We start from the raw sequence: 22,613 nt of genomic DNA, 5'->3' as shown, positions 1-22,613 counted from the left end.
TACCACACAATTAATTGAAGATACCACACACTATTGAAGATATTTTAAACTTGATGTCCTTGGACTGTGTGCTGCCAGTACTTAATAGAAATATCTGGAATGTCAGATGTTACTGCCCGTTGCTAATGAAAATTGTCTCTTAATTTTCAGATATTAATCCTTTTGCTCCAGGACTTGGTTCACGGAGAGACATGCATGGCCATCATCAGGGGATTAACATCACTGAGACTGGACTCGAGGGAGTTCTTTTTGGAATGTTAGATCATGAGACTGATAGAAAACTCTGTTCTGATATTCATGATACCTTGGGGCATATGCTTTCATCTCTAGCAGTGGAAAAACTCTCTCACTGGTTAATGTTATGTAAGGATGTCCTTGCTGCATCCAGTGGTGAGTATCTGAAAGTGGCCATGAAATCTGACTAAACAGATTCTAGTTTTCATGCCCCTGGAAGCCTTTTACTCTAAAAGCTTTGTTATCCAGCAGTTATCCTGCATTGCCTAGAGGGTAGGCTCCTACCCCTCAGTTACCATATCCCTGCATCTTCACATGTGTCTCACTCCCATGTCTCTAGTTGGTCAGCTTGATGTTTCTGGCCAGTGCTGGGCTTCTGATAGCAAGTTGACATCTTCCTTCAGTGCCTCCTTCTTCCTCAGCTTGCCTGAGCTGTAGAGAGCTATCTCTGTGGGAGGGCTCCCAGCAGCTGGCCTTCTTGTCTGCCGGCTGCAAAGGATGGCTCTGGAGAAAGAGAAGGGTCTCACCAGGCTTGGGAGAGATCACTATGGCATTTCTGATAGGGTGGGGTTTGATTGCTACAAATTCCTCTGGGAAAGGGATGGGGTAGAACAATATCTTGATTAACCAGAACTGCCCATTCCCTGTAAGTGTCAAATAAAATTTTTATTGCATTTAGAAGTCATTTTCTGTTCAGTTTGCATACTGCTCTTTCCTGAAGACCAGCATAAATGATACCCTTTTCATAATTGATTAAAATGTAAAATATTGCACACACCCTTCCTCAAGTAGTTTCTCTGAGAGGCAGCATAGACATTTTCTAAATAAAAATTAACTTATTCCCCTCATAAACTGAAATAGAAAAGATCTAGAAGATACTTGTGCTTTCAGTTACTCTTCTAAGGAAAGAAAATTCCTGAATGGTAGAATATCCACCAGTGAGTGTGCATGCCAGTATCACTAATAGTGTCAGTTCCTGGCAGTTAGGTCCCTCAAGCCCTCCACAATTAACACACAGGTGTTCCAGTTGAAGTAGCTTTATTGAGATCCCTACAGTACAGGTATTCACCATGAGGTGTTGATTGGCAGAAACGACGATTCAAACTAAGGCATTGCTATTATAGGAAAGCTTCCCGGCCTCCTGGGTCCGTTGACATTCTGGCGCGAAACCCCAAAGAGGTTGCATGGGAACAGATTAGTTTAGACTACATGAAGTACGAAGGAAAATATCCCAGTCTCTGGGAAAGTTACAATGTTTGCTGCTAGCAGCTCTCCCCAAAGACACTTGCTAGAAAAGTGAAAGCACATATTTTCAACAGATAATGGAGAGACTGGCTTTCCTGCACTTAATATCAGAAGGTAAGACACTCTCAGATGATCACACAGAGCTACAGCATTTAATTCAGGCAAACAGAACAAAACAGCATTGACCATTATAAAATGCAGAATACAGTCATGGCAGGTATGCTGGCATACATGATAAGTAACATTTTTGTGAAAGTTCCCAATCTTCAGTGTCATGAAAGGGAAAAAGGAGGGAAATGAGTTGCAAGGTAACACACTCAGTTTTTATTAGTTTCTCTTGATTATAATTTAGAGATTATTTGCAACCTTTTTAAAATTTACTATTTTAATGTTGTATTTATCATGGAGTAACTCAATTGAGAGCTAAGTGGTACAGAATTATTTGTTCTTGGAAACTACTTTCCCCCCTGGGCTTTATACCATACAGTTATTTGGGTATTGATTTATGTTTCCCCTTACACATGCATCATAATTTTAGTCCTCTTCAGTCCTTTGGTATATTTAGTATACCTGTACAAGGTTTTATAGATAATTTAAGATGTACTTGATATGTTGACAAAACTGTCTACTGAGGGTTATTTATGAAGTACTGAATAGGCAAATAAAACCTCTGAGTCACTGCTCTGTTGATTCCAATTTCTTCTTCGAACATTTTTAATAGAAGTTCTTGGAGTCTGAGCATGAATCAAGCTATTGACGTCTTCTGAATTTCATTACCTTATGTAAAGGGGTGTTGCAGGATAATTCTACATTTCCTGTGACTGTACTACCCTGCCAATATTTATGCCATGCACAAATACTTTAAAAACATTCATTTTTAAATATCCTTTTACTATACTGACACTAAAGTTTCAAAGCACTATCTCCACCATCTTTAAGAAGAAACGTGTGCATACATTTTTTACCATGTCTCTTTAGATCTCAGCATGTTCATTGTTTAATACCAAGATGCTTCAGCTTCCAGTCTGACTGATGATTCAGAAAGTGAACCAGCATGGTACAGTAGTTAAAAGTGTTCAACTGGGATCTGGGAGACACAAGTTTGAATCCCCACTTTGCCGTGGAAGCTTGCTGAGTGATCTTGAGCCAGTCATGTAGCCTGAACCTGTCCTATTTCACAGGGTTGTTGTGAGAATGAAATGGAGAAGAGGGGAACAATGCAAGCTGGTTTGGGTTCCCATTAGGAAAAAGCAGGGTATAAATGAAGTAAATAAACCCCGATCCCCCTTTCTTACATTCTTTTGGGAGTGATGTGTATAGGGGACCCATCACCTCACCTCCCAGTTCCAGGTGCTGATCACAGACACTCCAGCAACTAGACAGGCAGGACATGTTCCCTTTTTGTGAGATCAAAAGCTCTTCCTTTCCCAAAGGCCAGGCTTTCCAGTTACAGCGTTCATTTTTGGGATGCACCTGTGCACAAGACATGAATTCCAGACTCAGCTTACTAAAAGATAAGTTGATTAATTAAGGAGTGTCTCCAAAAGCGTGAAGCACTCTTAGGCGACAAGCATTGAAACAAGAAATTCTTACTGTTGTTACATATTAAAACTGCCTTTCTAAAACTTGAGAGCTAGCAACTTAAACATCTCTAAGTGGTTTCCATTGTTGTATGTCTTACCCATCCATTAGAAAACAAGCCCTCTCTCATGCCTAGTTGGTTCGGTGTAAGGACATGCTGAGGTGATAGAATAGCATACAGCTGTCAGCTTCTCTCTGGAATACCTACATCATGATGAAAACTAGTCGAGGGAAAAGAGTGAGCTGAGAAGCCATCTTTTCAAGTTTCAGTGAATTACCCAGCAACTCAAGAACCAATCAGGGCTAAGCTGTTAATTGGCCTTTCAGCTGTGTGAAAAAGTAGGGAGTTAACACTAGGCATGTGCAGTTCGGGAATCCGATTTGGAAAAAATGTCTGAAGCATTCCTAATGCTTCGGAAAGCTTCGGGGATGAGTTTAAAGGGCCCTGCCGCTGCTTGCAAGCAGAGGCAGGGGCCTTTAAACATCACCCCAGCCCCCCAGCCCCACTTACTGTTGCAGCCGGCGTCTGCAGCAGCAGTGGCTCCAGCCTTCCCCACCACCTGCGGGGTGGAGGAGGAGGCAGAGAAAGCCCTTCCTGCCCCTCAAATGACCGCTGCGATGCCACGGCCATTTGAGGGGCAGGAAGGGCTGAAGGAGGCGGCTCCGGCCTTCCCCATCTCCCTGCAGGTCAGGAGGTGGTGCGGTGGCAGAGGAGCCGGCTGGCTCCAGGCCGTCGCAGCCTCGTGCTGCTGTGTATGCTGCTGCTACCGCCCAGCTAATCACCCTCCCCCTCTCCCTCCGGCCAGGTAAGTGGGTAGGGGGTGGAGGGGTTGCCCTGGGGGTGGGAGGGGGGTAGGGGAGTTGCTCCCCCTCACTTCAGAATGTTCCGAATATTTACGGAGCATACTGAAGCAAGTAAAATCATAATTCCGAATTCCCTCCCCCCCCCCGCTTCGGGTAAACCTGAAGCCGGAAACCCAAATCTTTTCGGGATGCACACCCCTAGTTAACACAGAGCTCTCTGAGAACTCTCTCTCCAAGATCGAATCTCTGGGGAACTTAGACACTGCTCCACAGGTGTTTCCAGTCAGCTCTGCAAATACATTTCTGAGCTAGGCCACAAGCCTTATAGTCCTGAACTGGTTCAGCCATTTTCACTCAAAAACTTAGTCTCAGGTTAGCAACTTGGACACAGTGTGCCTCTGTGTAAGAATTGCAAGCTGAAACTTTGAAATTCCCTCTTCCAGGGAGATTTGTCTACCTCCTTCATAGTTGTCATCTTCTAGTGGGTGAAGACTTTTTTGTTTGGTTTGATACTCCTCCACTAACTGTTATTGGCCGTCCTCCATGGTTGTGGTGTTATGTGTGTTGATAGGTTTTATTGAATTTGTTTAAATATTTTATATATGCTTTATTTTAAATGCTATTTTAACATGTCAAATGTTTTAATGTTGAAATGTTTTGAACTTTGTCGCCTGGAGACCCTATTTGTGTGGAAAGGCACATAGAAATGTTTAAAATAACAGTATTACAATATAGAACAGTTTAAAATAAGATTATTGTTTTGAAAGTTTATTTTGAGTTGATCCATGTAGTGGCTGATTTTTGAGGTGTAGATGCAGAGATCTTAATAATATTGTACCATATTTACTTGAAAAGATGACAATACTGAATATAAGATGTGCCCTCTCCCATGTTATATTCAGATATTTTTATTTTTGGAATAATTAACTTGTATGCAAATTTAAGACCCTCTCTTTTTTTATGGCATATCTGGGAAAAAACCCTACTCTTGCATTTGAGTAAACTATCTTGTATAATCTTGTTTTCCATGTTTCGAAGCATAGATTTTAGTATGCTGTTTAAGCATACTAAGATATCCTTCCTACTGATGTTACTCCATTTCTAAGAAACAATTAAGTATACCTTATAAACAATTTCTCAAAACTGTGGTCAAAATTGAAACATCTTCAAGTAGGGTATCTCCTGTATTGTAGACATGAGCACTACAGCTCCATTGGGAGGTGAAAAAGATGAAGAATCAGAGAAAAAAGATGAAATGGATGATGACACAATGTTTACAACGTTGGGTGAAGAAGATAAATCAAAGCCTTCTGTGACTCCTCGCTGGGCTACTCGAGTATTTGCTGCTGATTGCCTGTGTCGAATTATCATGCTCTGTGAAAATGTAAACAAAGCCCACTTTGATCTTGCTCTGGCCCGGTCTGCCAAACTCAAAAACCCTAAAAGTAAGGAGCACTGTTTTGTTTTGTTTTGTTTTGGGTTTCTTTGCTATATAATATAACTATCTCAGTTTGGCTTCAAAGAAGTCTTGTGGTGGCTTAAACTGATCACTCTGAATTAAGAACCAGGAAAGTTAAAGAAATCCCAGTCAAAGGGCCAAATATTAAAATTCCTAAATATAGAACATAAATATATATCAATATACAGAAATGCATGTATTTATTAGTATTTACTAGTATAAAAAGTATTACAGGCCCAAATATAGCCTCAATTCAGATTAAAATCATACAACCCCCCAATAATCTTATGCGACCCTGACTGAATATAGGACCAATTTGGAATTATGTTCCAATTAATATCAGTAACTCAAGGGAGGGATGTAGTCAGGTACGTGTATCTTGGGTGGTAATTCAATTGTGTTGCTGAAAAAGAGATTTTAAGAATATCCTTCCTGTGTGTAGTGTGTTCAATACACACTACTAAGTGACTACAGACTAGAGATGGGCACGATCCGCATTACGATCGAAAAAAACCCACTATAATGGCGATCGTGACCCGACGGATCGTTATCATCCAAGGGCCAACGATCCAGCGATCGGGAGGGGCCTGGATCAGGGCGATCGGGCTCGGATCGGGAATCCAGACACTCAGGCACCAGCAATCTATTCCCCTGGCAACGGAGCCAGGGGAATGCCTGAGCTCTGTTTGCCCTCCTTTTGTCGCCCTGGAAACCCGAATGGAAGCCCAGCTTTCCTTGATCATCAGGGCTTCTTTCCAACCATGGAGCAGCAAAGCAGTCACCAGTTGGGAGAAGACACCGAGGGAGGGGGAAGGGGGTGTTCTGTAGCCATGAGCACTCCAATCTCATCCCTGCAAACCCTGATAGGCAGCTCTGACGGCCAAACACAGACGGCCAAACACAAACACAGATGCTGCCGGCATCACCCACTGTTCCTGTATCGCTGGGAACAGCGGGGCGCCCCTCCGCTTTTGCATCCACGATCCATGATCCACGGATCGGGAACGGGAGATGCTCAGTGCGGGTCATTAAATCGGGATTGTCGCCGGCGCCAATCCACAATCAGCTTGATCGTTAACTTTTTTTGGATTGTGTCCATCTCTACTACAGACTGCATTTAGCATTGATTCTTCTTGGACCAGACCAGGAAGGATATTCTTAAAATGTCTTTTTCAAGTACACAATTGGAATACTACCCAAGACACACGTACCTGACTAGAGCAGAGGGTGATTCCAAATGAGGCTTTTAAATTATATCCCTGCCTTGAGTTATTGATATTAATTGGAACATAATTCTAACTAATTATTGTCATATTATTGAATTGTCTGACTGTGTAATAATAACTATGCTTGGCTACTGAAGAAGGCCACATGGGTGAAATGCATTTGGTCTGGGTTGCATAAGGTTCTTGTTCGAATTTTTTGTATGATTTTAATCTGAACTGAGGTTATATTTGAGCCCGTAATAGTTTTTATATTGTCATGAAACAAATACACGTTTTTAAATATTGATATATATTTGTTCTATATTTAGTAATTTTAGTATTTGGCACTTTGACTGGGATTTCTTTAGCTTTCATAGTTCTTAATTCAATTTGGTAGAGAAAGCAGCCGCTTAGTCTCTTGGGTACCATCCTGACACTTATTGTCAATGAAAAAAGTATTAGCCTGCCCAGTGACTTGCCTTGTAAACCATGCATGGTAAGCAGTTTTTGTCTTCCTTTAAAATACTTGTATGCTGCTTTCCCCACTTATAGAAACTTCAGAGTAGCTCACCATTAAAAGCAATAACTGTGAGATTAAAACATGACTGAAAATGTGGGAACTGTTGTGTCTTTCACAGTGGTAATGGGAGCATTGGGATACAAGGGTGATTTTAATGACTGCTTTGTAACCTCAAAATGAGAGCACTGTAATATGCTGTGCTTGAGCTGGCCTTGTACTTGCTTAAAGGCTTTGGCTGGTATAGATTGTGACAGCTTACTTTACTGATGAAATTTTTTTCTCAAATACTATAATCTATATCTTGATCATGCTGGGTAAAAGCTAATACATGGAGAAATGTTATGTCAACAGCAACTAGCTGTGATTACTAAGTGAAACTACTAGGTTCAGGTATAGTGTGCCCTTGAATGCCTATTGTTGGGCAACAGGTAGCAGATGAGGGCTGGTGGCCTTCAAAGCCTCTTGTGGACTCTCTCAGAAGGACTAGGCTGGCCGCTGTTGGAAGCAGAATACTTTGTTTTGATCCAGAAGAGTTTTCCTTATCTTTTTTTAATGAAAGCTTGGGCTCCCACAAGCGCCCATTGATGCATATACCTCTCCAATTAGAGGCAAGATTTTGGACTAGAGTAGATTCAAGCTTTATGTTCCTATTCTGCCTCTTTTGCAACTCATTTGGCCAAAGTGTATAATTTCTAAGAATTCCCAGATATCTTTGTGTTACTGCTTATGAAGAAGGACATTTTTCAACTTCTGTTGAAAGAAAAAACAAAATAAGACAGCATTGGATATATTTATCAGTGTTCATTATGGTTTTTTTAAAGACAGCATGTTAAAATGTTAAAGAGTCCAGTAGCACCTTTAAGACTAACTAACATTATTGTAGCATAAGCTTTCGAGAACCACAGCTCTCTTTGTCAGACTAACACAGCTAACTCCTCTGGATCTATGTTAAAATATGGCAATCTACTGACTACTTACACTGACATGGTCCTTCAAAACCCCATGGAACTGGTCAGTGCATCATTTACAAGAACCCTAGGCCAATACAATTTAACATTAAATTAAGCTCAATTTAGAAAGAAATTTAAGGGCAACAAAAATTATATAGTTACAGGATTTTTTTTGTCATTTAACTTTTCATCTTTCTCTCCTCCTTGCATTCTTTCAATAGATCTGTTTACGGTCTGAATTGAGCTTTTGTTTCCAAAGTACTGTGAGTGAATTGCTCCTTTAATCTCAGCTACCCAATGGCAGAATATTAGAAGTAATCACATGTTCCGTTGTGAACAATAAGCACTGTGAGTTAAGCTAATTGCAGTTTAGATTTTCTATGCCATGAATAAAACTAGTTTTCCTAAAACCTTATTTCCCATCTTAAGGAGGGGAAATATATAGAACCCACAAGAGGTCATAATTTTTAAAGCTTTTCTTCAGCTTTTGTTGGTGGTTTGCTGAGACAGTTTCAAATGTGCATGTTATAATATAGTTCTTCTGGGTGAAATGGATGTGGTAGGAGCAGGCTGCAATACCAGATGATTTCTGAACTAATGAGTGCTTGTCTTCCTTCTATTTCAGATGATCTTCTAGTTCTTCACCTCTCTGATCTTATTCGCATGGCATTCATGGCTGCAACTGACCATAGCAACCAGTTGCGAATGGCTGGTCTCCAAGCACTTGAAGACATCATCAAGAAATTTGCGGCTGTTCCTGAACCAGAATTTCCAGGCCATGTGATCCTTGAGCAATATCAGGCTAATGTAAGACTATCTTATGTGCTTCTGCCAATTCAAAATGGTTCAAGAAAATGAGCAGACCCAATTCCAGTGTCTCTCGCTAGTGTAGGATCTAGGGTAAATGTGAAGTTTCCACTGAGCACCTTGCTTAGGTTTTATTCAGTCTTTATTATTTGTCAGGATTTTCCTGGAAGAAAACTGCTTTTCTCTAGAAGATGAATTTCTCTAGAAGAAGAGTTTCCTTCCCTTAATTATTATAATTTAGGAAACCCCTTGCCGCAGAAACTTTTCTTGTTTTTCAGTGTGCCAAGTCACAACTAGAAAATTGTAGAACTTGAAGCAATGAGCAGCCATGGCTGTGGCAGTTCACACAATATGTTGATCTCTTGTTGCAGGCTCCCTTTCCATTATTAAAATAGAACTGTGAACATAGCTAGGAAGAGCAAATTTAAAATTATAATAATGCATAATGAAATGGAACCTCCTCATAGGTACAATTGCTTCTGAAATTAGCTTTCATTTCCAATTTTAAAAAACAACTGCTAAACTTGAACAACGTCTACATATTTCATATGTGCTAGGTACAAAGCTTAATTAGTGTCTGAATTCTTGTTTCACATACCTGTTTTGCAAGAATTACCACGTTTTTCCTTCCTCAGGTTGGGGCTGCTTTAAGGCCAGCTTTCTCACAGGATACCCCTTCAGACATTACAGCAAAAGCTTGCCAGGTACAAAAAGAAGCATTGTTTCAGCTTTTCCTACTTGCCGTGCTCACTGAATGTCAGAATTTTCTTTTAACCTAATGGCATCCTTGTAGGTACCCCCTCCAGTACTGTCTATTCCACTTATTTGCTCTGCTCTGTAAATTGCCTGATGGGATCTACACAAATATGCCCATATAGAATCAACTGATCAAGAGTGTTATGGGGGGGGGGGGCAGAAAAAAGTCAGTAGGGTTTTGTTTGTTGATGAATGGAAACCCTTCATAGATTATTTACATGAAATAGATAATAATTTGATGATTTGTGGATTTATGGACTAAGGAATTTGAACGTTAGAAAAAAGTGATCTTTTAATCATTTTTAGAGTAAGTGTAAATTTGAAAATGATACCAATATTTGTTGCGGAGAAAATCAGAATCATTTTTAGTTTTGATAGTCTGATCTTTCCTTTTCTGTTGTTTCTTTGTATTATTTGTATGTCTTGTTATTTCTATATGTTGTTTGTTGTTTTTGTTTGTTTTTATTAGTTTTTTTGTAATTTTTTTTAGGCTTCTCTTTTGACTATACATAAGTCTTAATAAAAATAAAAAATGAAGAGAGTGACTGACTAAAGTTCACTAGTGAGCATCATTAGTGAGCTTCATGACTGACTGGGGATTTGAACCCTTGTCTCCTCAAAGTGACTGGTTCTCGTTCTGGAGTGGTTATTTATAAAATGTATGTTGCCTACTATATTCCTTTGTAGGTTTGTAGCACCTGGATAGGAAGTGGAGTGGTAAGCGACCTGAATGACCTCCGCCGTGTTCACAACCTGCTTGTCTCTTCTCTGGACAAAGTGCAAACAGGAAAGGGGTCTTGTACCCAGTTGTACAGGGAGAGTGCAACTACTATGGAAAAACTGGCAGTACTCAAAGCTTGGGCTGAGGCAAGCCTTTTTTTATGCTGTTATTATATAACAATAAATTAGTCTAGCTCTTGTGAAGATGGAAAAGTGCATTAATTGTAAGCAGTCTTTATGGTTTGTCAGGAATATATTAAGTGCAGAGAACTCTACCAGTTCTTGGAATCGTTGTTCAGTTTGCTACTGTTAACATTTAATTATCCTACATAGGATTGCCTTCCATTAAATACCTGTTGAGGTTATTTTGGTAAAGCCTATTGAGGGTATTGTGAATAAGGTAAATTAAGATGAAAAATTTACCTCAACAGTGCTATATGAGCTGTTTCCATCTGTGAGATGACACTGTGCATCTGTTGGGTGTGAAGGAGGGGAGATGCTTCCTAATTCTCTTAGATGTCTGGATGTAGTGATTTAAAAAAAAATTAAATTTTTATTTCTCTGTTGTGCATTATGATACAGCAGAAAATAAGTTATCTTTAAACCTCATGTATAAAAACACACAAAAGACACAATTTAAAAAGTAGAATTTTGGTTTACATTAAAAGAATAGGAATTGGGAGCAAGCATGATCTGATAGGTGAATTTAAGTCTGGGAAGACGTTCTAACACAAGTATGGACTTGCTGACTAATCTTGCTTTTCTCAGCCTCCCTTCCCTGTAAGCAAAACAAACAAAAATAGCAGCTGACTTAACCTACCTGTATCATTGTAAGGATGAATGGGAGGAGGGTTAGTAAATCAATTTCTCTGATTAAAAGTGCTGAAAAAATGAATGTCTCAAGCATTTCATAGTCCAGAGGTTCCTTAACAAAGCTAATTAAGTGGATTCTGCTATTCATGTTGGCTTGAATTGGAAGAGAGGGTTAATGTGCAGACCTTCTCGCTCTTAAGGCTGAGAGTTTAATTATTATGTAGATACTTTTAATGACTAATAAAATACACTGTGTTGAGGTAAATTTATTTGAACTGCTTCTCTGTGCCTACACAAAGGAATTGCAACATTTCAGTTAAATCAATTTAGTAATTATGAGAGTGGTATATTTTCTGATTATTTTTCTGATTGTACGTTTGGCTCATTAAACGTTTCTGTTCTTGTATTTTTAAATAGACAGGCACTTCATTAAAATTGTATTTTGTGGTACTGCTGTAGGTCATTTATTACACTTCTGATTGATGGTTTGTAATCTGGATTGTGTTTGCATTCTGTGACTCCAAAGCATATGAGAGTTTGGAAAAAGTACTGGATACTGGGCATTCTAAGAGTCTCAGCCTGCATTTTTAAGAATATTTGTATTCCCTTTACAGATACAAGATTAGGTTTAAAATTGTGCTGCAAAATTCACCCTCATGCACAGTTTGAATTACTGTGGCGCAGAATGGGGTTTGTTTGCTTAATGCAAAGAACACACCCATTGCGTCTATGATTACATGTTTTTTGGGGTAGAATAATGGTATTTGGGTCAGATATATAATACTTTACATGGATCTTTGTCAAACAGGTGTATGTTGTAGCTATGAAGATTAAAAAAGAAGCAGAAACCAAACCAAAGAAGCCAGTGAAGAATGGAGGAGATGATGACGATGATGATTATGGAACAGTAGATGAATTGCCACCAGACAGTTTAATCACACTTGTGCAGCCCGAACTGCCCACCCTCAGCCGTCTCTGGTTAGCTGCACTTAAAGACTATGCTCTTCTGACTTTACCAGCGGAATTTGCAAGTCAGCTTCCTCCAGATGGTAAGCCATGAGATTTTATTTAGAGTGTAACAATACTATACTGTAATAATAGTAGTAACATAATAATTCTATACTATACTTTAATACTGCGTTTCATGGGCAGATAGGGCAACAAAATGAGCCACATAGAAACAAAAGATTCCCATATTGGTGAGATTCCCATAAAAACAATAGTTTTCAAATTTAAAAAGAAATAAAATAGCCAGGTGAGCCCCAAACATTCTCCATGAGCCACGGCATGCCGAGAGAAGTTAGACCTCAGTTTGGGGAAAGGAATTGAGAGGGGAGGGGAAATTGAACTTCTCAAGATTTCACCTTTTAGTAAGCTGGTAGGGAAGAGCAGGGGATGGGTACCATAAGGCACACATCATCTGACCTGAATCTTCTCCCTTCCCCCAATGGTCCTGGAAATTACAAGTTCATTGTCCGTCTTCTGTGCATCCCCACATGGGACTGCGCGTGCGCAGGCCTGCCGACCGGATATTTTTTCTTCCAAGTAGAGTCCACTAGGGGGCGCTCGTCCGCCGACTGCGCAGGCGCGGGACTTCCCGCCCAAACGGCATCCGGCGACGGCGCCCCTTTACCCTCAGTTTCTCTTTTGCCGCCGACCGGTGTAGTCTTCTAGTCTGCTGCGGAGAGAAACCGAAAGTGTATCTAAGATCTTCGTTCTTTTTGCTGGTGAGATCCTCTCTCAGGATGTCTGAGAGGGCCCTTTTCAAGCTCTGTCCTACCTGCTCCACCAAGATGACCAAAACCGACGGTCATTCAGTTTGTCTGGAATGCCTAGGGGAGGGCCACAAGGTGGAGGAATGCGAGCACTGCCAATGCTTTACTCCCAAGGCCAGGGCCGAGAGGAAGCATAGATTACAGGCCTTGCTGTGGAATCGGGCCATGAGTGCTACCGGGGCCCCTTCTTCCTCTCCAAAACCACCTTCCCTCGGAGGCTCGGCCCGCAGTACTCCTTCCCATAGACTGCGTTCCCAGGAATGGGCCCTCCTTAGTACATCGGTTCCTAAGAGCCCAGCGGTTCCCTCGACTCTTCGAGCGGACTCGGATCCGACCCAGGTCCGTAAGCACCGGGAGGGGTCTTCTTCACACTCGGAGTCTGCGGTTCCTTTGGCTCCGAAAGCCAAGAAGGCTTCGTCGGATCCGATTTTATCATCTCGGAAGGAACCGAACGATGGGGATCCGAAGACCCCGGAACCGATGCCCTCGGATCCGGCCCCTCCTTCCACTAAGCCAGCAAGATCTAAAGGCTCGGATCGCTCGGCTGAGCGTCCCGTAGTCGCGCTCGGATCTGATCCGACTTTCGAACCTACCTTATCGGAGAAGAAGGAGCGGAAAGATCGGAAGCGGAGCTCGGCGTCTTCTATCGAGGCTTCTGCAGGGAAAAAGGTGAAAAAGAAGGCCAAGCATTGTCTGTCCACTTCGGTCCAGACCGATCATTCCTCCTGGGATAGGCCTAAGACGCCTTCCCCTCGGATCTCCATCCTGCTCGTCATCTGGAGAGGAAGGGGAAATTGTGACCAGCCATAGGGATTTTCCCTTTCGGGAGGATCTATCCCTTCATTTCGGTGGTGGGGATTATCTTGCTGATCGATCAGGCTACCCAAGATCCCACCGCTCGTACTCTCCGTTTTCCGGCAGAGAGGACTGGGGGGGAGGGAGCTCGTAGTGCATACTCACGTTACGACTCTCCTGAAAGAGGTCTCTCGCATCACTCTTCTGACCGGATCCGAGAATCGAGTCCTAGCCCTCCCTCGGATCCGTCACCAGAGGAGATCATTGTCGGAACCGGGCGGGTGTCTCCATCTGAGGATTACAGACTCTACTCGGAACAGATGCTCTGTATGGCTCGGTGTCTGGAGATAGAGGTCTCTACTACCAACCCGAAGCCCAAAGACAAAATCCTCCAGTATGTGCAGTCTGGCAACCTGTCCACTATTGCCTTCCCCATGACCGAGGGTTTGGCAGAGGTCATCACTTCTACTTGCAAAAAGCCTGCCTCTGTATATCCCACCTCGAGGAAATTGGAGGCCCTTTATAAGACCAGGGACAATGACTGTCCTTACCTTTTCTCTCATCCTCCTCCTTCATCATTGGTCACTGAGGAGATGCAGGCGAGGCAACGCCAGAGCACGCACGCGGTTCCTGCGGACAAGGAGAGCAGAAAGCTTGATACGCTGGGGAAAAAGATCTATTCCTCGGCAGCGCTGACCTTGAAAATTGCAAACTACTCTGCCATTATGGGAGCGTACCAAATCTTCCTGTGGAACCGAGTTGCCGTCTTCCTCGAGAAGTTACCTGATGACCAGAGGCCCTTGGCTAAAGTCATCATGGATGAGGCCTTACGTCTGTCTCGGCAGCAAATTAACACCGGCTGTGACTCTGTTGATACAGCAGCCCGATCACTTGCGTCAGCTATTGTTTTGCGCAGTCACTCCTGGCTCCGTACCACTGCGTTGCCTGTAGAAACACGCAATAAGGTAGAGAACCTGCCCTTCGAGGGACAGACTCTGTTTTCCTCTAAGACAGATGACTACCTGTCCCAAAAGCGCAAAGATTGCCTCACGGCTAAGTCCTATGGCATTCTTTCTTCCAGACAGCCAACTGATCACCGCACCCAATACCGTTCCTATCAGAACTACCGGGGGCGCTACCAGAGGTTTCATTCGTATCCTCCCTATGGGTCCTACAGGCCTTACCAACAGGCCTCTGCTCCCTACCAGCGTAGGAGACCTAATAACAGGTCTCGTCGAAACCGGCAAGTCTCGGATCCTAAGGAACCCCCTGTTCAGACCAAACAGTTCTGACTAGATGATGGACGGCCTGTAGTGTTTGGGGACAGACTGTCTGCATTTGCACCGACTTGGTCCGAAGTTACTAGCGATAGTTGGGTTTTGAGCATTGTCTCTTTTGGCTATAAAGTTCAGTTTGAAAGTTACCTTGACTTGTCTCTGCCTGATTTTTCGCAGCAAACCTCCTCGGACAGATTACAAGCCGAAGTGTTAGCTTTACAAGAAAAGGGGGCAATTCAACCTCTTCCTCCTAATGTTTCCCCTCTGGGATTTTATTCCAGGATGTTCCTGGTGGACAAAAAAGATGGTGGTATACGCCCTATCCTCGACCTGAGAAGGTTGAATAAATTTGTCAGGGCTAAATGGTTTAGAATGCTCACGCTGGCCACTGTGCTACAGCTTATGCCAGATGATATGTGGTTCGCTGTCCTAGACCTGAAGGACGCGTACTTCCATATAGCTATTCACCCAGATCATAGGAAATACCTTCGGTTCCTTGCGAGGACAAGGTTTTCCAGTACCAGGTTTTGCACTTTGGGTTGTCTTCCACCCCCAGGGTATTTACGAAATGCATATCTACTGTAGTGACTTTCCTTAGAAGGCAAGGTTGCACGGTGTACCCCTATCTCGACGACTGGCTTCTGGCAGCGTCTTCGGCCGAAGCTCTTCAGAAACAAGTAGAGTGTGTTGTACGCACCTGTTCCCGTTTGGGGCTCTTGGTTAACTTTGACAAATCTACCCTTCTCCCCTCTAGGAGACTTACCTTCATTGGTATGGTGCTCGACGGAGTTGCCAATAAGGGCTTCCTTCCAATTGAACGGGCGCAGAGGATTTGCAGGATGGTTGCCCTTTTTAGGAGGTGCAGATTCCAATCTGCGGCTACGATACAGCGCCTACTGGGGCTGATGGCTTCCGCTACAGCGGTCACCCCCTTTGCCCACTTACACATGAGACCACTCCAATTGTGGTTCCTATCTGTCCATGACTTTGAGGTAACCTCTCAGAACTGGAAATACTCTATACCTAGGGGAATCATTCGTTCCCTGGATTGGTGGGGCGTGGAGTCTAACCTCCTCCAGGGTGTTCCCTTTGGTCCAGTACAGGCCCAAATTACCATTTCCACTGACGTGTCTAATGTGGGCTGGGGTGCGAAATGTGGCTCACTCAGAGCCCATGGCATGTGGTCTGACCTTGAGCAGGATAGTCATATTAACTTGTTAGAACTAAAGGCCATTCGTTACGCCCTTATTGCGTTCACAGATACACTACAAGGGAAATCTGTGCAGGTCCATACGGACAACAGTACAGCCATGTGTTACCTGAACAGGCAGGGTGGCACGACTTCGCGAGTTCTGTGCGAAGAGGCCATCGGCATCTGGGAATGGGCCCAGGCCAGTCACACTCACGTCCAGGCGGTGCACATTCCCAGCACTTCGAACGTTGTTGCAGACAAGTTGAGCCGCATGGTACAGGACAATTACGAATGGACTTTAACAGACTGTTACTTGAACAAAGTCTTCCTGATGTGGGGGTTCCCGGAAGTGGACCTATTTGCTACGGAGTCCAACAAGAAAGCCCCCCTGTTCTGTTCCAGAGGGGGGTTAGGTCTCCACTCTTTGGGGGACGCTTTTCAACTAACCTGGAGGGGTCATCTCTTTTATGCTTTCCCCCCTTTTCCGTTGTTATCAAGGACCATCAGCAAAATTCAGCGGGAGGGCTCCCGAGTGATCCTGGTGACCCCCTTCTGGCCTCGCCAGCCTTGGTTCCAGCACGTGCTGTCTCTGTCCCGGGGACTGTCCTACTGCTTCGAGCTCAGCCCGGACCTCCTCTCGGACAGGGGGATGTGGTATCACAATCTACCCAGACTGAATCTCACAGCTTGGCGCTTACTGGGCAAGGGGAAATGTCAGATAGAGTGACGCAAATTTTGCTTAACGCTCGGCGAGACACGACCAGGAAGTCTTATGCACTAAAGTGGCGGCGTTTTGAGGCCTGGGCTGCTCTTAAGGGACTAGATGTCTGGGACTGCCAGTTGGCGTCTATTTTTGAATTTTTGTTGTCCCTGAAAGATGATGGGTTATCCAACTCGTCTGTTAAGATTTATTTAGCCGCCATTTCGGCCTTTCATCACAAAATTGATGGGAAGACAGTCTTCTTGCACAGTCTGTCGAAGTCGTTCCTGAAGGGATTGAATAATGTGTTTCCCCCGGCCACTGCTGTTGTGCCCCAGTGGTCCCTTACGCTGGTTCTAGCAGAGCTTATGAAGGCCCCATTCGAACCTCTAGCGACTTGTGACCTGAAATGGCTCTCCCTTAAGGTCGCCTTTTTAGTGGCAATCACTTCTACAAGGAGGGTTAGTGAATTAGCTGCCCTCAGATTTGACCCTCCTTTTCTTAAAATCCACCAGAACAAAGTGGTGTTGCGGCCTGATATTCGTTTTAGGCCCAAAGTGGCGACACAATTCCATGTTTCTCAGGACATTGTCCTTCCAGTTTTCTTTTCTGCCCCGGCTAGCGCAGCGGAAAGGGCCCTCCACTCTCTGGATGTGCGTAGGGCGATTTTGTTTTATTTGGACCGCACGGCTGCATTTAGGAGGGATAAGAAGCTGTTTGTCTGTTACCGTGGTGCTTGACAGGTTAGGGCTGCCTCCTCTCAATCTATTTCTCGTTGGGTATCCCTAACTATTAAGACTTGTTACTCTCAGGCTAACCTACCTTCTCCCTTGGAAGTGAAGGCACACTCTACCAGGGCGCAATCTACTTCGGGAGCCTTCCTGAAGGGCATTCCGCTGCGGGACATCTGTAATGCCGCTACCTGGTCTTCTTCGGAGACATTTGCGAAGCACTATGCGATGGATGTTATGGAAAGGAAGGAGGCTTCGGTGGGACAAGCTGTTCTCCAATCTCTCTTCCTTTGAGGGACACACCCACCTCCGAGGTAAGCTACTTGTTAGTCTCCCATGTGGGGATGCACAGAAGACGGACAATGAAAACAGAGTTTCGCTTACCGTAACTGCTGTTCATTGATGTCTTCTGTGCAGACACACAACCCTCCCTCCTACCCCGCTGTGTCCTTCCTGACCTGTGTTTTTAGGGTTGGACAGCAGCAATGGAGAAACTGAGGGTAAAGGGGCGCCGTCGCCGGATGCCGTTTGGGTGGGAAGTCCCGCACCTGCGCAGTCGGCGGACGAGCGCCCCCTAGTGGACTCTGCTTGGAAGAAAAAATATCAGGTCGGCAGGCCTGTGCACGCGCAGTCCCATGTGTGTCTGCACAGAAGACATCAATGAACAGCAGTTACGGTAAGCGAAACTCTGTTTTTTTAAGTGTTCTTCTGACTACTTTGAACGTAAGTTCTATAACTCTTATAACTGCAGATAAGGCAGAAACTCTGACAGGTTATATAGTTTTGGAAGAGAGGGAGATGAAATTTGGGTTGGGATATACGTGCAAATTCCTTTCCCTAGGCTGTGGCCAAATACCTCTGTCTTTCCTTGTAGCATGCAAGTTCAGGACTAGATGACCTGCTCACCTAGTTCTAAACATCAGAAATCAAGACAATTACAGGTGAGCAAGAAACTATTCATCTAGCCCAAGAGTTCTGCCATTATATGTTATTGTGCGCTGGGTGGAATTTTCTACTGGTTTATCTCGCCTCCTTTCAGGTCACAATCTTTGCAGGCCCCTAAGTACAGACTGAAAGGCAGATTTGGAAAGACATGATCTGAGAAGACAGAATTTGGCAGGCTCAGCTTCTTTCATATATTTACTCCCTTCTCCTAAAAGAAACCATCCCTTAACATATCTCACAAGCCTCGAGTTTTTAACACTCAGGTTAGAAGGTAGGGGCGGGTGCAGAAATCTCCATTAACATTCCTATGGAGAGTGGAAGCTGTTTCATGCATAGTTCATTGACATTTGCAGTACTGGCCTTGCAGTACAACACCACTCAATGCATTTTTGATGGATTTTGCAAAATAAATTAGGGAAATATATAATATGCTCCTGTAAAGAAAATGGCCTTTCTTTTCAAACTGTGACCATTTCAGAATCTGTGGTTCAGGAGAAAGGCCTAGTTTACAGAGCTTGATAGAAAACCAGTAAAAAGTAACCTAGGAGATAAGAGATTGCTCATTAGGGAGTATTTCTCAGTGCCTAGTACCAATTAACATTCCTGAGAACAGAACACATCCCATACCTGTGGGAAAGGGGTGGACCTAAGCTGCAGATAGGTTCAATTTCTTCCCACTCAAGTGTTTCATGCTAGCAACAGTGACATCACTTTTGGAGGTTCTGATTGGCTAAACAGGCCTGAGACAATTGAGACTCTCACTCTTAGTTAGCAATGCCAATGAAGCTAAGCTAGACACTTGGAGCTAGAAGCATGAAGCTAGAAGCTAAGCCAAGAGAGAACCTAGCTTCTTTTTGAAGATGGCTACCCCAGTGCAGTATTAAGGGATTTTTTTAAGGACCTTTCACCTAATGCCCTATATGGGAACACAATTGAAGCTGAACACACACACAAGAGGCAAATTTACGTCGTTAGCAGATTCTTTCTCCCTGGCTTCTGGGATTAAACTACAGGTCAGCTCAATCTTGCAGTGAAGCGAGAAAATTCCTTTTATCTACAAACATGTTCTTTTGTTTTCACTTTCCAACTAAGATTTTAACCTTGACTGTGTTATTTCCCAGAAGAATTTTGAACCCATGACAAAATTATGACTCCAGCATTGAAATGTTTATCTTACAGTAAAATCTGATTGTCCCGTCTATCAGACCCATTGGGTACCATGTATCTTGGGGAATGTATTATTTGTTTTAACTTTAGATCTTTTACTCTGTAAAACAAATAACCAGTATTCTGTAAACAATCAGTGTTAAGGGTATTTACCTCCAATGCTACTGGTCTTATCACATATGTGCCTAAAAAGAGATGATATGTGTCTGGGCTTATTCTGAAATAAATAAAACCATTTTTCTTCTGTAATCACTGTGTCTTGGAGTCTTGAAATATATGTGGGTAAGTGGCAATAGGGGAGCTTATAAATTGGCTGCAGAATACTAAAAAAAACCCTCCCCTAACATGCAGCCATCATTTTGTTTGCTGTTTGTCTCTATGGTAGAGAACTTGAGGTAATTTGAACTTGTGCCTAATTGTGACTGCCTTCTGGATTACTGTGGATTGTTTAGTTAGAGCTAACTACAAAGCCTTTGTTATTTTTCCCCACAGTCTATCTTGTCTTTTTGAATATCTTTGCACCAAATAAATATATTTTTTAACTTGTGGTTCTTGACTCCTAAATGTCAAAAGGCTGAAGACAGTGTCTTGAACTAAAACCACCTACTAGGTAAAACTTTGTTGAGGAACTCTACTTGTAAACAAGCCTTGCAGGGTAGACTTTCTGGTTAATTTCCCTGAAGGGCCAGGAGATTTGTCCTTTTGCTCCTGTGCTGTTGGGATAGATAAAAGGTCTGGTGGCAGCTACCAGAGCTGATGTGAGAGGAGTCTCTCATTGGCAATTTTTGTAACTTTGTTTGCTTCTATAAAGGTGCCCAGCGTGGACTTATCCCTGGCTTGTGGTGAGGACATGCGGCAGCGCCTTTGACAGCTCCCAACTACAGAAAGAAATAAAAAGGCATTATACTTCATAAAACATACTTTTCTCTTAACTTTGAGTGCTGGGTATTATTTACAATAAGGTTTTCTCTGGATCCTGTAATAATATGTTAATTTAATTAATATGGTATTCTGCACATTCTGGAAGGAAGAATGACAGACATTTTCAAAGAAGAATCTTTTGACGAAGAATCAGAAATCTTAAAAAGTGAAGTGAAAGCTGCACTACAAGCAACTGATGGGGGGGGGGGAAGCACCGAGAGTAGATGGGATACAACAGAGCTGTTTCAAACTACAGAAACGGAGTCCATCAAAATCTTAACAAGAATCTGTCAACAAATATGGAAAACAAAACAATGGCCCACAGACTGGAAACACAGTCTACAATCCAATTCCAAAAAAGGGGGATGCCAAAGAGAGCAGCAACTATTGGACCATTGTGTTAATTTCACGTGCAAGCAAAGTGATGCTCAAAATTCTATAGCAAATATTATTTTATCATATATGGAATGAGAAATGCCAGATGTTCAAGTTGGATTCAGAAAAGGAAGAGGCACTCAAGGTCACATTGCAAATTTACAAAGAAGAAAATCAGCCTATGTTTTATAGATTACAACAAAGCTTTTGACTGGGTAGATCATGAAAAGCTATGGAGAGTGTTAAAAGAAATGGGGGTGCCACAACATCTGATTATTTGGATGCACAACCTGTACTCTGGATAAGAGTCAACTATTAGGACAGAAATGGGGAAACAGAATGGTTTCCAGTTGGCAAAGGTTTCAAGACAAGGATGCATATTATCTCCCTACCTGTTCGACCTCAATGCAGAGTATAGCATAAGGAAAACTGGATTCGATTTAGTGAAAGGTAGAGTGAAAATTAGTGAAGGGAACATTAATAATATGAGATATGCAGATAACACCACTTTACTGGCAGAAAATAGTGAAGAAGACTTGAAAGTGAAACTGATGAAAGTTAAAGGAGAAGGTGCCCAAGCCAGATTACAGCTGAACATCAAGTCGACAAAAGTAATGAATTCTGAGGAATTACACAATTTTAAAGTTGACAATGAGGAAATTAAAATTGTTCAAGATTTTTTATTCCTTGCCTCAATCATCAACCAAAAGGGAGACTGCAACCAAGAAAATCAGAAGAAAATTGAGACTTGGAGGAGCAGCTATGAAGGAACTAGAAAAGATTGTTAAGGATGTTTCTCTGGGGAAGATGATCAAGATCATTTGAACTATGGTATTTTCCATTACTATGTATGCATGTGAAAGTTGGACAATGAAGAAAGCTGACAGGAAGAAAACTGATACATTTTAAGTGTAGAGCTAGAGGAGAGTTTTACAAATACCACGGAGAGCCAAAAAGACAAATAAATTGGTTCTAGATTACATCAAGCCTGAATTATCCCTAGAAGCTAAAATGACAAAACTAAGAGTCTCTCTATACAAGATGCCTCAGCATGTGTTCATCAAGTGTAGGGAGCTGCAATGTTAGCCGAGAAGTGTAGTTTAAAAAGACAGAGCTGGTGGAGATTGTTCTTCAGAGGGTTTGTTAATTTCATATTTGCCTCCCTAAGGCTTTGTCACTTTCACCTCACCAGTCTGAAACTGTATGGGATCTCAACCAGAGGGCAGCAAGGAATGGAAATGGGCTGGAGCTGCCTTCCAGAGCCGGACTTGGAGAGATTATAATGGGCTGAAGTTTCCCTTCTGACATTTCACAGCCTCTTCACACAGCTCCAGTGTATAGCAAAGCTTTTGCCCTGCCACTAGCTCTGTCTTTTTAAAACTACCCTTCCCAGCTAACATTGCATCTTCTGACACATGTTCTTCACGTGTCAGATTTTTTTGTGTAGAAAGACTTTGAAGCTATCATACTTTGGTCATATCATGTGAAGACAAGACTCACTGGAAAATTCAATAATGCTAGGAAAAGATGAAGGCAGAGGAAGACCCAAAACAAGATGGCTTAACTCAATAAAAGAAGCCACGTCCTCCAGTTTGCAAGATCTGAGCAAGTCTGTTAATGATAGGACATTTTGGAGGTCTT

The 22,613-nt window shown here is 42.8% G+C and overlaps 1 protein-coding gene across 3 annotated transcripts in view; it reads left to right on the top strand.

Moving 5' to 3' along the window:
* The window catches only part of HEATR5B (HEAT repeat containing 5B), an 81,913-nt gene that overhangs the window by 34,994 nt on the left and 24,306 nt on the right, over window positions 1-22,613 (top strand). For all 3 annotated transcript variants that reach the window (XM_054976692.1, XM_054976685.1, XM_054976698.1), the window contains 6 exons: window positions 151-390; window positions 5,058-5,309; window positions 8,624-8,805; window positions 9,441-9,509; window positions 10,249-10,428; window positions 11,903-12,143. In XM_054976692.1, the coding sequence (XP_054832667.1) occupies window positions 151-390; window positions 5,058-5,309; window positions 8,624-8,805; window positions 9,441-9,509; window positions 10,249-10,428; window positions 11,903-12,143 (1,164 nt within the window). The remainder of the gene's footprint in view (window positions 1-150; window positions 391-5,057; window positions 5,310-8,623; window positions 8,806-9,440; window positions 9,510-10,248; window positions 10,429-11,902; window positions 12,144-22,613) is intronic.

The sequence above is a fragment of the Eublepharis macularius genome, chromosome 1, assembly GCF_028583425.1.
Source record: "Eublepharis macularius isolate TG4126 chromosome 1, MPM_Emac_v1.0, whole genome shotgun sequence".
Taxonomy (NCBI): domain Eukaryota; kingdom Metazoa; phylum Chordata; class Lepidosauria; order Squamata; family Eublepharidae; genus Eublepharis; species Eublepharis macularius.
Note: the sequence above shows the minus strand (reverse complement) of the source record. Positions and strands in the feature narration are given on the sequence as shown.